This window comes from Molossus molossus, unplaced genomic scaffold, assembly GCF_014108415.1.
Source record: "Molossus molossus isolate mMolMol1 unplaced genomic scaffold, mMolMol1.p scaffold_m16_p_15, whole genome shotgun sequence".
Lineage (NCBI taxonomy): Eukaryota > Metazoa > Chordata > Mammalia > Chiroptera > Molossidae > Molossus > Molossus molossus.
In genome coordinates this window covers 3625304-3640463 of record NW_023425350.1, presented here as the reverse complement: position 1 = coordinate 3640463, position 15160 = coordinate 3625304, and the positions used below count along the sequence as shown (strand labels likewise).

General features: G+C 48.6%; 1 protein-coding gene across 4 annotated transcripts in view; it reads left to right on the top strand.

The window, feature by feature from the left end:
• Nucleotides 1–15160, top strand: part of KIDINS220 (kinase D interacting substrate 220) — an 87109-nt gene that overhangs the window by 15520 nt on the left and 56429 nt on the right. For 3 of the 4 annotated variants that reach the window (XM_036262221.1, XM_036262223.1, XM_036262224.1), the window contains exons 9-17: nt 351–449; nt 3473–3571; nt 4772–4870; nt 5670–5847; nt 9907–10071; nt 11052–11231; nt 11979–12144; nt 14108–14259; nt 14417–14706. In XM_036262221.1, coding sequence (XP_036118114.1) covers nt 351–449; nt 3473–3571; nt 4772–4870; nt 5670–5847; nt 9907–10071; nt 11052–11231; nt 11979–12144; nt 14108–14259; nt 14417–14706 — 1428 coding nt within the window. Of the gene's footprint in view, nt 1–350; nt 450–3472; nt 3572–4771; nt 4871–5669; nt 5887–9906; nt 10072–11051; nt 11232–11978; nt 12145–14107; nt 14260–14416; nt 14707–15160 lie in introns of all 4 variants that reach the window. The other variant, XM_036262222.1, reaches the window with a different exon arrangement.

Here is a 15160-nt window from a genome sequence, read left to right as displayed (position 1 = left end):
GGCCAGAGTTCACCTGTTTGTTGACAGCATGGTGTCACTTCACGTGGTTGCCATCTGCAGCGGGGTACTTCCAAAGGCAGTGGCCCACTGTTCCGGTGACCTGTCTCCTACACCTGTCCTGGGATCTCAGAGACCTCATTTTGAGGTTGATAGTCTCTGTCTCACTCTGAGGGCATTGCTATCAGGTATTAATATTAGTTAACTAACGTTTTCTCTTTCTTCAGAGATAGCTTTTCCCAAGAGATTTTTCAGGGGAACAATCTGTTATATTAATGCACATTTAACCCTAACTTCAAAGCTGTGTTTATTTGTTGCCATCATCGAGTCACCTTGTGTTTTTGTCTTCGTAGAGTGGGGACACTGTGCTGATCGGTGCTGTGAGAGGTGGCCACGTGGAAATTGTCCGAGCGCTTCTCCAGAAATATGCTGACATCGACATCCGAGGCCAGGTGCGTGCGGCTGCGGCGCTGGGCCAGCTCGAGTCCTCGGGTCGTGCCGGTGACTGGCCGTGGCGGCTTCTACCAACTGGGACCCTGACGTATCTGATAGGGCCTCTGTCACGTTTCACTGCCGATGTTGTGGGCTTTCTGTATTCGTGTCGTTAGATTTAGATGGAAGTACATAAAAATGAAGCTCATGCTCTTTCAACACACCACTGTTACTGATGTATGAGTGTGTCCAGTCCTGGAACGAGCAGGGTGTGCACCGAGGCCGCGAGTTACTGTTCCTGATGTGTGAGTGTATCCAGTCCTGGAATGAGCAGGGTGTGACACCCAGGCCGCGAGTTACTGTTCCTGATGTGTGCGTGTATCCAGTCCTGGAATGAGCAGGGTGTGACACCCAGGCCGCGAGTTACTGTTCCTGATGTGTGCGTGTATCCAGTCCTGGAACGAGCAGGGTGTGCACCCAGGCCGCGAGTTACTGTTCCTGATGTGTGAGTGTGTCCAGTCCTGGAACGAGCAGGGTGTGACACCCAGGCCGCGAGTTACTGTTCCTGATGTGTGCGTGTATCCAGTCCTGGAACGAGCAGGGTGTGCACCCAGGCCGCGAGTTACTGTTCCTGATGTGTGCGTGTATCCAGTCCTGGAACGAGCAGGGTGTGCACCCAGGCCGCGAGTTACTGTTCCTGATGTGTGCGTGTGTCCAGTCCTGGAATGAGCAGGGTGTGACACCCAGGCCGCGAGTTACTGTTCCTGATGTGTGCGTGTGTCCAGTGCTGGAAGGAGCAGGGTGTGCACCCAGGCCGCGAGTTACTGTTCCTGATGTGTGAGTGTGTCCAGTGCTGGAAGGAGCAGGGTGTGCACCCAGGCCGCGAGTTACTGTTCCTGATGTGTGCGTGTATCCAGTCCTGGAACGAGCAGGGTGTGCACCGAGGCCGGGAGTTACTGTTCCTGATGTGTGCGTGTATCCAGTCCTGGAACGAGCAGGGTGTGCACCCAGGCCGCGAGTTACTGTTCCTGATGTGTGCGTGTATCCAGTCCTGGAACGAGCAGGGTGTGCACTCAGGCCGCGAGTTACTGTTCCTGATGTGTGCGTGTATCCAGTCCTGGAACGAGCAGGGTGTGCACCCAGGCCGCGAGTTACTGTTCCTGATGTGTGCGTGTATCCAGTCCTGGAACGAGCAGGGTGTGACACCCAGGCCGCGAGTTACTGTTCCTGATGTGTGCGTGTATCCAGTCCTGGAACGAGCAGGGTGTGCACCGAGGCCGCGAGTTACTGTTCCTGATGTGTGCGTGTATCCAGTCCTGGAACGAGCAGGGTGTGCACCCAGGCCGCGAGTCACTGTTCCTGATGTGTGCGTGTATCCAGTCCTGGAACGAGCAGGGTGTGCACCGAGGCCGCGAGTTACTGTTCCTGATGTGTGAGTGTGTCCAGTCCTGGAACGAGCAGGGTGTGCACCGAGGCTGCTAGTGCCTCTTCACGTGGATGCTGTCTGTCTGTGTTTGGTAGCATCCACTCCGTGTCACCTCCTCCTGTCCCCGTTGCTGAGTCTGCTCTGTGTCCCTGGGCCACTCGGCAGTGCCTGTGGACTTCGCTTGAGGCAACCACAGCTCCAAGGGTTCTTAGTTTTAGGTAAAACCTTCCCTAAACTTGTGGATTTATCCAATATTTTAGGAGCTTTAGATTGAAAAGAATCTGTTCTTCGTAGCCCATTTTGTTGTTGGACAGTGTGTATTTCTGCTCAGTGTTTTCTTGTGTTTAGCTTGTATTCAAATCTGGTTTTGAATCAAACTAGTAAGTGTTATGCCAAACACTGTGAGGAACTGGACCCAGGACCTTGCCTGCAAGGCCTTATTTAAGTTAGGAAGATTTTAGTTCATTTCTGTTTATTTTTATTTTTTATGTAAACGTCAAAAGTGATTCCACTTTTGGTTTCTGATGGTATGTGGTTGATTGCCGAGAGGGAGGGTCAAATGGGAGTCTGAGGTGAGGAGAGGGCGTGAAGGGAGGCTTCTGGGAGAAGGAAGATTTGTGCTGTTTCAGGGATGGGTTGGCTTTAGACAGGTAGAGAAGAGGAAGGCTGGGTGTTTCAGGCAAGGGTCGCGGAGTAACAGGATGGGAACCTTTGGGAAAACGGGGAACTGAAGGACTGCTCCTTAGCTGGTGGACAAATCAGGCTGCGGTGGGCGGTGGGGAGCGTGGGATGTGAGACAGAGATGGAAGTAGGAAGGGGGGTAGGGCCAGAGAGGTTCGAGTGCCCAGCGGAGGAGTTGGGACACGAGTGTACGTTTGTGAGCAGGGGAACTCCTCTGGGGAGACCTCGGTATCGGAAACTCAGTGTGTTAGTAGCAGAAAGTCACTCACTATCCTTTGGGCTAAAATAATATGCTCACTAAAAGATGGTTACTGGATCGCCTATTCCGACTTTCACGTAGCTCCCTTTTGCCTGTCAGTTCTGTTTTCCTACGTTTCAGCCAGTTTACTTTGTCCTCTCGTTCCACTTTCAAGGTCTGTGTTGATCTGTTCTGGGGTTTAGAACTGGGTAGGATTTTAAAGGATCTGATCAAGATTGGTACGTGGTGTGGGATAGGTGAAGATTAAAGAAGCTAAAAATGATTAAAACAATTCACCTTAGTATGTGTAGTATGTCTCATGCATCACCTTTTGAAAAGATTGGGCAGATGGAAAGGCAGGGGTCACTTGTCCAAGGATGTGGAGCTCAGGGATCGAGGACTTCTAACCCAGCGCATGGCCCTGAAGCCCGGTCACATCACAAGAGTACACATCACCACATCGACTGAGATCGCTCTTTCCACGTCAAGTTCATTCCGTTTCCCTAGGCTTTCCTAAAGAAGTTCTCAAAAGTAAATCTGAGATAGAATGAGGATTGATCTCATTTCCCACCATGCTGTCTTTTGTAAGATCTGTTGCTTTCTGGCAGAAATGTTAGTGATGATCTTTAATATTTACAAATCGCATTTTATAAATATTGTGTCCTACATGAAGCCATTGTTGACTTTTTATTACATAGGACAATAAAACTGCTTTGTACTGGGCTGTTGAGAAAGGCAACGCGACCATGGTGAGAGACATCTTGCAGTGCAACCCCGACACGGAGATATGCACGAAGGTATCTGTCGGCTCTTCGTCCCCCAGCCAGTGCAGGGCCGTCCTGCTGGTTCTGAGTCATCCCTGACGTAGAAATACACTGATTTCACTGGTAACATCTGTGTTAGATGGAGAGGTAACTCCGCGTCCTGTCAGGAATTGTGTATCCACAGGAAAACAGAGTATAATTTATTACTTTAGTCAAATATGTTCAGAAAATATAATATGAGCTATTTATCACCTGTGGACAGATAATTTCCAGAATTCTTTTATGCTCCCATTGTTTGGAATGCAGAACACATTTCCTTTACAAAGACCACTGTGAGTGGTTATTGTCCCAAACCAGCCACTATAGTCTGTTTTACTCAAGTCATGTGAAAGATAGAAACTATATAAGACTTTAGTGATTGTATTTGGCCTTATGTGTAATAGTTTTTCATGGAGAAGGTACATTTGGAATTTTAGAGTGAAAGGGTGCGAATTCTTAATGAATAACACAAACGTATGGAGTAGCCCATGAGACAAGCCTGTTTCATCTACAGAGATGGAGAGAGCATCTTTCTAAACCAGTGGTGGTACCTTCAGCGCCACAGGCAGAAAGGTTCCTGGGATCGTCTGTTTCTTTATCCTTGGCTCGCATGTCAGCCACCTTAGTACCACCTGTGGCTGCTGGCCAGGTCTGTCCTCATTCAGGCCGAACTGTGTCTCTTCTTATTGTTGAAGCAGTCAGGGACTCGCGAGGTTTTCAGAGGCAAACTGCTTGTATCACGTTGTTCTCCCTGCTACAGACAGGTCCAAGGGCCGCAGAAAACAGAAGTGACGCTGGTGTAGACCCTGCAGAAATCTCGACCCTGGCTGCTGGGCTGCGGTTGACTGGGGGTGGAGAGAAGGACAGGAGCCTCCGGAGGCGCCGGCCCGGTGTCAGCGGAGGAAGTGGGGGTGGCAGTAGCAGTGAGGGGCAGGGCACTGGCCAGCAAAGGCAGAGAAGGTTGTGGGCCGCACCTCACACCTGGCTGAGTGATAGCAAATTATTTTGATACAAAAGCTTGATTGTGAAAGGAAAAGCACTTTCTGTGTTAGTTTTTACAACCATGTTTTCTTGAGGCCATTTTGGATATAGACTGGTACCAGAGTCAGGTAATTGACTTCTTACATGTGCGTTCATGTGACTTTAAACATTTGGGAGTAAAGCTAGCAATTTGGCGAACCTCTGTGCCCGCAGGACGGCGAAACGCCGCTGATCAAGGCCACCAAGATGCGGAACATCGAAGTGGTGGAGCTGCTGCTGGACAAAGGGGCCAAGGTGTCCGCCGTGGACAGGGTGAGACACCGTGTGGAGGGAGCGCCGTGGGCACGGTGGTCGGGAGGCTGACCTGGCCTCTGGTGGATTTATAAGGGGTCTGGTGGTGTTTGTGCAGGGAGAGGTTACTTGCTGGGCACCCCTTGTGGGATTTCGATGCTGGCTTCCTGGTGGTTCCCACGGCCTGTGAGCAGCGGGCGGGCTCCGTGTGCTGGTGGAGAATTGCCCTGCCTGGTTAGGGCGCGGCCAGGGCTCGTGCAGGAGGACATTGTCGGGTGTGGGCTCCTGGCAGATGCACCGCAGGGGAGCCCCCAGAGGGCCGGAGGGGAGGTGTTCTGCCTGCATCCAGCCGTGGTCCTCGCTCCCGTGGACGGGCTAGCGGCACGGGCTGGGACGCTTATGGCCAGATGGGGAGAGAGTTGTAAGTAGAATATAAACTAGTTGGGGAAGGTGATGGACATCTGTGGACAGTGGAGACTGGGACGGGGGATGGTTACTGACCTTGATGGGATGGGTCCGTGGCCCAGGAGGAGCTCATGGAGAAGGCTGGTTGCTTCTCTCTCAGTGACGTTCGGGGAGGGGAGAGGAATGACCCCATTTCGGAGGGCCGAGGGAGAAGTAGTTCCTGAGGAAACTAGGTAGGGAACACAGAAAGAAATTGCAGGGAACATAGGAGATAAGAGTTCACATGTTTGTACTCCATATGAAAAATGTGAAGAGTTTGGACTTTCAGATATTTTATAGAAACATGAACATTGTTACTCTGTATGTACCATATGTGGAAAATACGAACATTCCCGTTCCCTGCCACCATGTACAGAAAGGAGACACCCCTTTGCACATTGCTATTCGTGGGAGGAGCCGGAAACTGGCAGAACTTCTCTTACGGAACCCCAAAGATGGAAGGCTGCTGTACCGGCCCAACAAAGCAGGCGAGACGCCCTACAACATCGACTGCAGCCACCAGAAGAGCATCTTAACTCAAATATTTGGAGCCAGTAAGTGTCGGGCTTTGTTTCTGACCAAGTGCTTACAAAGTGAGTGTCTGAAGAAAGCAAGAGGCCAAGAGCAGTTTTGCACCTGTCACTCAGCTGGAGATGACAGAAGTTGTGGCAGTTGTTTTACTGGGGACAGATGCCCCCGTCTGAAGCTCCTTTGCGGCGTGTGGTGCTCTCTCAATCTAGCCTGCTTTGCTAGACATCTCGGCCGCCATTCCCCCGGGCCTGGGAGCCGCTGCCCAGAAGGCGCCGTCTCTGCGTGGCTCCAGCACCCGCAGCCTCTGCCCCTGCTTTGCGGTGCCACCGCCGGGGTCGCCGCTCCTTCCCTCTCTCTGCGGCTCCCTGATGCCATCCCTGCTGTGTCCAGCCTGGTACCTCTCCTGCCTCCTTTAGACGCTGAGCATTTGTGTTTATACTCTTTTCTAATATGCGTTATATATGGCGTGTTACCCTGTCTCTTTTAGAATTTTCTTCCTTATTTCTTTTAGAGTTTTCTCCCTTCCAGACTCCACGTTCTTCAGGGCCTGACTGCCCTCTGTAACATCTAGCATAATGCCCTGAGTGTTGTGCTAAAACAGGTTTTGCTTAACAAGAATGTACATGACAGTGTGAGCATTCATATGCGGTCTTTTGAAATATGGAACAATTCTAGTAAGACAGTTTCTATTAGAATTAAAAAAAAGAGATCTTCCACTTTAGTTTCTCACTGCATCTTGTTTTTAAATATGATTCTTATATTTTAAAATACTTTTTAATTATAATAATGTACACTCACAAATTTTCAAGAATGAAGACACAAATATAGTGGAAAGTATACATTTCCCAGTCCCCTAGCCTCTAACTCAATTGTTTGAATGACCCCCATTTCTAAAAATGTTTTATACCATGTATAGCTTTTGAAAAATCAGCTCATCCCTGGTCGGTTTGGCTCAGCAGTTAGAGTGTTGGCCCTCGAACTGGAGGGTCATGGATTCAATTCCCGGTCAAAGACGTGTACCTGAGTTGCAGGTTTGATCCCCAGTCCTGGTTGGGTTATGCGGGAGACAGCCAATCGATGAATCTCTACATCGATGTTTCTCTCTCTCTCTCTTCCTCCCTCCCACTCTATCTAAAAATCAATGGGAAAATATCCTTGGGTGAGAATTAACCAAAAAAAAAAATTAACTCATACCATATAAAAGTTTTTAATAATGAACTATGTCATATTTCTTTTTTCACTTCTGAATTTTTTTTTTATTGTTGAAAGGATTACAGATGTCTTCCCTTTTATCCCCTCATTGACACACTTCCCTGCTCCTGCCCTGCTCCTGCTTTCCCCACACTAACGTCTGTGTTCATCAGTTGTGCTGTATGCATATAAGATCTTTGGTTTACCTCTTCCCACTCCCCACCCCCATTCCTCTGAGGTTTGTCAGTCTGTCCCCTACTTCCATGACTCTGGATCTGTTTTGATCGACAGCTTATTTTGTTCATGATAAGCCATAAATACATGAGATCATGTGGTACTTGTCCTTTTTTGACTGGTTTATTTCGCTTAGCATAATACTCTCCAGGTTCCTCTATGTCGTCTCAAAGGATAAGAGATCTTTCTTTCTTACAGCTGCGTGGTACTCCATAGTGTATATGTACCACAGCTTTCTATCTGCTCATCTACTGATGGACACTTATGCTTGAACTATATCACATTTTAATTGTTGCCTAGCCCTTCATTGTAGGCTGCAGTGCTACAGTCAGCTCTCCATTGGTGAGCATTCAGTCTGTTCTGCTGCTAGAGCTAGTGCCGCAGTGAGCATTCTGCACGCACACCAGCCTTTGTTCAGGGTTAGCTTCTGGAGGCAGGTCCCGAGGCAGAGCCGGCTGGCCGGGGTGTGTCCCAGCTCTGAGCTCCCGCACTTCCCAGTCTTCGCCCTCGGCCGCAGATGGAGTGCCGCTCTCTTCAGCCTTGCTGATGAAACCGATCAGAAAAAGTTTCATTTTAGTATGCATTATAAAACTAGTGTGAAATCGCAACCTTTTCATATGTTCTTGGCTATTGTATTTTTGCCATTTTCCTCTTTGTATCCTTTGCCCACTTTTGTCTTGAGTTTTTAATATTTTTAAAACTGGGTTTTAAGTTAGTATGTTATGGATATTGATCTCTTTTCCCCAGCGTGTTCTTTGTTTATGGTGCTGCGTTTTTTATTCTCCATCCGAAAGCTAGACCTTTTTCTAGTTTGTCAGTATTTTCCTGTGGTTCTGGTTTTGGTATTCTCTTGAGAAAGATGTTTTCCAAGGAAAGATTTTAAAAGCTTTTTCTTCTAGTATTTTTATGGTTTTACTTTTTACATTTAATTAAAAATTTTTATCCTCACCCGAGGACATTTTTGCATTATCTTCAGATAGAGGAGGAGGGAGAGAGGGAGGAAGAGAGAGAGAGAAACATCAATGTGAGAGAGACACATTGAGTGGTTGCCACCCACACGACCTCAACCAGGGCCGGGGACAAACTGCAACCAAGGTACGTGCCCTTAGTGGAAATCGAACCCAGGACTCTCTCATCTGTGGGCCGATTCTCTAACCGCTGAGCCAAACTGGCCAGGGCTACATTTAATTTTTTAATGTTTCAGAAACTTATTTTTGTTATATAAGGTACGAGATGTATGGAATTTTATTTTAAAAAATGAATGTCATAAGTTTTTTTAAAAAAATTTATCTTTATTGTATTTACTGTATTATAGATGTCTCCTCTTTTCCCCCCCATTGGCCCCTCCTCCTCAGTCCTGCCCCCTTCCACCCTCCCCCACACTATTGTGGGTGTCCATTGGTTATGCATATACGCATAGAAATTCTTTTGTTTATCTCATCCCGCCCTCCCTCCCTCCTTTCCTTTTGAGGTTCATCAGTCTAACAACCAATTTGTACCTTCTTAATTCCTTCGTCTTCTTTACCCATCCCCCTCCCATCTGGCAAGCAACAAAAAGTTCTCTGTATCTATGAGTCTGTTTCTGTTCTGCTTGCTCATTTTGTTTGTAGATTCACTTGTTGATAGATATGTTTTTATTGCCATTTTATTGTTTATATTTTTGTTCTTCTCCTTCAATAATACTGGTTTGGAGGTGATGAATTCCTTTAGCTTTTTCTTATCTGGGAAACTCTTTATATGTCCATTGATTAACACCATTTACCAATTTATCCTTTTCCCACTGATTTGAAATGCACTTAATGTTAATATCCTGTGTGAGTTCTATGATGTTTTAATTATTGTAGTTTAATGGACAACTACTTTTTGATAGTCTTTAAAAATTTTTCTTAGCTATTTTTACATGTTCTTTCTTTTCAGTTTTTCAAAATATTCTCATGGATTTTGATTGGCATTATCTTAAAGTGACGGATTTAATTTGGGGACAACTGGTACTTAAAGGACAATTGAACCTTTCTGCCTGAACCATAGATTATCTCTTTTTCTCCGATTGTCTATGATATTCTTCAGTAACATTTTGTCGCTTTCTTTTTTATTTTAATTTTTTTTTCTTTATTGATTTTAGAGAGAGGAAGGGAGAGGCAGAGAGAGAAACATTGATGAGAGAGAACATGGATTGGCCGCCTCCTGCACGCCCCCCCCGGGGATCGGCCCACAGCCTGGGCGTGTGCCCCGACCGGGAATTAATAGGTGGCCCCTTGGTGCAGGGTCGACGCTCAGCCCCTGAGCCACACCGGCCGGCTTGCTTTCTTTATATAGTTATTGCACATATTAAATTTGTTTCTATGGACTGGTTTGTGTTTTAGTCATATTTTGTTGATTCTGAAATGTACCATCTCTGGAATTGGAATGTACCTGCCAACTGATGGATGAGAGCACGTGTCAGCTTGGCTGCACTTTCTGTCTCAGTCGTGCGGTCATGATGCACCTGCTGTCTTAAGGGCTAATTTAAGAATATCTGAACCTGTTTTTACACAGGTTTAACCATTTAAAATAAGGATTATTTTCCTCTAATTAACTTACAGTAGATAAGAATCGATGTTTCTTTCTAACAGCAGTGTCTCTTTTTAATGGAAGGAAATGGTGTGTTTCCATTACAGGACACCTGTCTCCCACGGAAACGGACGGTGACATGCTGGGCTATGACCTGTACAGCAGTGCCCTGGCGGATATTCTCAGCGAGCCCACCATGCAGCCGCCCATCTGTGTGGGGCTGTACGCGCAATGGGGAAGTGGGAAGTCCTTCCTGCTCAAGAAGCTGGAAGGTAGAGGCGTTTGTGCAGAGTCTGTGCTCACAACAAGGTTTTCTCTGGCTTATTTCCTGTGAAGTAAAGAAAAATAGAGTTTTATGTTACACACTTTACTACACTGGAAGTGTTAGGGTTTTACTCCCCCGGAGTTGATCCTCACACACTCGTTCGAGTTCTGTTTCCGAAGCAAAGGTCCGGCTGTGCTAGGACAGGTGCACCCCTGCGGCCGCAGTGTCTGCACGTGCCGTGGGGAGTCCCCATCCCCGTGCCCTTCCTGCAGCGTCGTGTGCGGCCGCACCTGCCAGCCCCGCCCCTGTCCGCCCCACTCCTGTCCAGTTTGCACTGGCCGGAACTGACCAGGTGCTTTTCCCGAGTTGCTCCCTGTGTCAGGAGCTTTCTAGAGAGCTCCCGCTCTGTGCCACCCCACACGCACACCTTTTGCTTGGCAAACTCTTACCCATTCTTCAAGGACAGGTTTCAGGAGTGCCTATCAAATTTTGTACCAAGTTTTGTAGAAGGAATGACTTATGTAAGGCTCATTTGGGCTCAACACACACCTTGAAGAGCTGGGACTCTCCAACGTGGTGAGAGGGAGAAGGGGCGAGGGGGAGCCTCAGAGAGGAACGCGGGCGGGGCTCCCTAGTGAAGACACAGCAAAGGGAGGGTTTCAGTTTACGTGCGGAAACAAGACCTTGTTGCTTGTGGAATACAAACCACAAAACATAAATATCAACAAAACCTCGACAGTGGAGCATCTGCAAAAGGGCTTCTTTGTGCATCATCACACGAAGCAGGAGAGGGTGAGCCAGCCGGCCGGTGCCCCAGGGAATGGGTGCTGATCAAAGAGCATCGCTGACCTGGCGATGAAGCAGCCTAGCTAGGGACGTAGGAAGTGCCCAGTAAGTGTGTATGTTCAAATGTGAACATTTCCAATTGAGGTAGGAGTTGTAGATCTTAAAACAGGAATAATGTTTTGATATTAATTTTGCTTTCAGATGAAATGAAGACTTTTGCAGGACAACAGATTGAACCTCTCTTTCAGTTCTCGTGGCTGGTAGTGTTTCTGACCCTGCTGCTCTGTGGAGGGCTGGGGTTACTGTTTGCGTTTACAGTTGACCCAAACCTCGGAATAGCGGTGTCACTGAGCTTTCTGGCTCTCTTGTACATATTTTTTGGTGAGTCTTTGCTTTTTATGTTTTTCAAACATGTGGAAAATGTCAAGACTCATTGTTTTACTTAGAAGATTATTTATATCTGTCTCTTAAAATCTGTGATTTCCATAACTAGGTTAGAAATTGATCTTTTTGCCCTTCTGTAAGTTGGCCTGGCGGAACAGTGCCCACAGCCTGGCTGGATTAGCTTTAAAGCCGTGTTCTACTTGTTAATATCGAAGCAGAGCTCTAGTTTATGGTACTTATCCTTTTATGTGTTAAGTATTGATTTATATTTACATCTTGTTTTGAAAATAAGTCTTCATGGCCTTCCCCTAGCATGCTCTCGAGCATTTTGATCATGATTGTAATTTTTATTTTATATAAAAGCCAAGTAAAACATATATATAATCTCTGTCCTTGGGATATCTTCAGTTGTAGAAAGGAAATAGATTTACTGTTGGAGGAACTGGTAACTTCAACAGTTGCAAATAGTGACACACGCAAAGTTATTTCATTGACATCTAAACGAGGTGATGTTTCTGTTTAAGGCTATCTCCCTTACATCATCCCTTCATCTGTTAGCTCTGCATTTCTCAGTACCTTCCGTATGTCGGAGGTGAAGTCACTGGGGAGTTCTGGGGTGTGACTAGGAGGTCGTGTGGGACCGTGAGGAGCTGTGCACCTGCTGGGTGGACTTGTACTGGACTGTTTGGAGAGGGGCTGCTTGACTGAGGATTGTTTTGGATGATTTTTAACACTGCATTTCAGCTGTCATTTACTTTGGCGGGCGAAGGGAAGGAGAGAGTTGGAATTGGGCCTGGGTCCTCAGCACCAGATTGGCAAGACACATTGGGTATTTGGAACTCCTCCTCAAACTGATGTTTGTGAATCCACCCGAATTGCCAGAGCAGACCACCAAAGCTTTACCTGTGAGGTGAGTTGGCCCTTTGACAGAGGGAACTGTCAATACATGAAGCAAAATAAAGGTACAGTGCATCATCTCTCAGTGTACGTTTCAAAAAACCTTGGTCCCTTGAACTTAATAAAACGCACAGCCCTGCCCTGGTCGAGTCCATGCGGGGAGCACTGCGTATGGGGTCTGTGCAGCAGGATCACAGTCACCCTTCCGTGCAGAATCCGTTCAGCCTGAATGCCGCGCCCTGATCACACGTGAGCCTGCTCCCTCGCGGCACCTGCTGCCAGCCATCGCACCTGCCGGGGAAGGGCACCAGCTCGGGGGGCCCGGGGCCTCTGTGCTGGCGTGTGGCCTCGGCACAGCTGTGCCTGATCACACGTGAGCCTGCTCCCTCGCGGCACCTGCTGCCAGCCATCGCACCTGCCGGGGAAGGGCACCAGCTCGGGGGCCCCGGGGCCTCTGTGCTGGCGTGTGGCCTCGGCACAGCTGTGCCCGAGCCCGCTGTCCTCCTCGGTGGAGCGTATCTGCCTTCCTCCCCGACATGATCAGGCGTGTCACACGGGAGAGGAGTGCGGAATGATCAGGCCTGTCACACGGGAGAGGAGTGCGGAATGATCAGGCGTGTCACACGGGAGAGGAGTGCGGAAGCAGCTCGGGCTCGGGAAGGCGGGGAGCAGGCAGGCCCAGCAGGGAAGGGAGGCGAGGCCTCCAGTGAGAGGCTAGAGAGCGGAGGGCGGAAGGGATTCAGGAGAAGCTAGCAGGATTGAATATGCACGAAAAGTAAGGATTTTTAAACTATTGTTCAGATAAAATATATGTAATTTAAGATGAAAATAAATAGGCCAAACCACATAAAATATCACAGCTGTAATATAAGAAAGATAAAGAAGTAAGCTTACAGGTAATAGATAAAGTATTAAGAAAAAGATTTAAAAATAACTAACAAGGTGGTATTATTTTTAAAAGTTAGAACAATTAAAGTAGCCTAAGCGAAGACCACAGAGTGCAGAGCAGCGTGACCTAGACTGTTCTGAAAGCCATGCTCATCTGGGTGGGGATGCGGTGCCGGGGTGGACGGGGGGAAGGAGCCATGCTCATCTGCTGGGTGGAGATGTGGTGCCGGGGTGGACGGGGGGAAGGAGCCATGCTCATCTGCTGGGTGGGGATGGGGTGTCGGGTGGACAGGGGGAAGGAGCCATGCTCATCTGCTGGGTGGGGATGCGGTGCCGGGGTGGACGGAGAGGAAGGAGCCATGCTCATCTGCTGGGTGGAGATGCGGTGCCGGGGTGGACGGGGGGAAGGAGCCATGCTCATCTGCTGGGTGGGGATGTGGTGCTGGGGTGGACGGGGGGAAGGAGCCATGCTCATCTGCTGGGTGGGGATGGGGTGTCGGGTGGACGGGGGGAAGGAGCCAGTACGGAGACACTGAGCATTCAGAGAGTTCAGGTGGAAGCAAGTTAGCATTTCCAAGAACAACGGTGAAATGACGGTTTTATAACTTATTTTTAAATCCCTGGTAAATGTTTAAGTCATAAATAAGACATTCTAAAACTTGAATTTTAAAAGGGCATTGCATTCCTTAGCGCTATACTATTTCCTCAGGATTCCAGTAGGTACTTAGAAAACGTCTGCAGTGCAGCCGTTTGGCTGCATCCTGACGTGGGTGCCACCTTTCGATTGTATCGTGAAGCCTGCTGGGATGTCTGCTTCCTCGCCTGAACCCTGTCATGACCTTCTTCCTCTTCTCCTTGAGTCGGTCACTTCATAGCACTTGGCTACACCTGACTTTTTCGCTGTCTTTCCAAAGAAAAGTGTGTAAGATGGTAGAAGTGAAGATACCTAATTTCAAGTTCCTTTCCCTCCTTAGAATTTGAAAACCAGTCTTTTGGAAGAGACAGAGAGAGAACACGGGGAAGGACACGGGGATGAGGTCTGTGGAAAAGGTTTCGTTAGAGATCTGAGGGATGTCTCCTCCCTCCAGGTTCTTGTTCACAGACTACAACCGGCTGTCCAGTGTCGGCGGGGAAACGTCGATGGCCGAGATGATTGCGACGCTCTCGGACGCTTGCGAGAGGGAGTTTGGCTTCCTGGCCAGCAGGCTTTTTCGAGTGTTCAAGACTGAAGACACGCAGGGTAGGACTCCCTCCCTCCTCCTCCTCCTCTGTGTGCGTGGGGGTCAGGGTGCGATGAAGATGAAGTGAACATCCACTGTGTCGTAGGCCGTCACTGAGACGGCGAGGATGTCCTGGATGCTCGGCACGCACGTAACTGACGGTCACTTGTGTCGCAGGTAAGAAGAAATGGAAGAGGACGTGCTGTCTGCCGTCTTTCGTCATCTTCCTGTTCGTGCTTGGCTGCGTTATTGCTGGGGTCACTCTTCTGGCTGTGTTCAGAGTTGACACAAGACATCTGACAGTGAACGCTGTCCTCATAGCCATCGCGTCTGTCGTGGGGCTGGCCTTCGTGCTGAACTGTCGCACCTGGTGGCAGGTGCTGGGCTCTCTCCTGAGCTCTCAGAGGAAACGCCTCCACAGCGCTGCCAACAAGCTGCACAAGCTGAAAGGCGAGGGCTTCATGAAGGTGAGCGCAGTGGTTAGACCGTGACCGCGAGGGTGCCCCATGGCGCTCCTGGGGCTTTGGACGTGGACTCTAAATGTTACACTGTTGCGTTGTTTTTGTTTGTTTGTTTGTTTTAACCCAGATTTTCCTGTGGAAATGCATATTTAAACTGGAAAAAGTTGTAACGAGAACATGTTTTTATAAAATAGACTTTTATAAGGTACTCAAAGGAGTTAGCAAGTTGATTACTTCACGGTGGTAATCCATTACTAATAATACAGGTTCCTCTAGAGCAGCGGTTCTCAGCCTGCGGGGCGCAACCCCTGTGGGGGTCGAACGACCCTTTCACAGGGGTCGCCTAAGACCATCGGAAAACACATATTTCCAGTGGTCTTTGAACCGAGACACCGCTCCTCTGTCCACCTCCAGGCGGGTCCGCCCACGCGCAGACACGCCCACGCGCAACAGGAGGCGC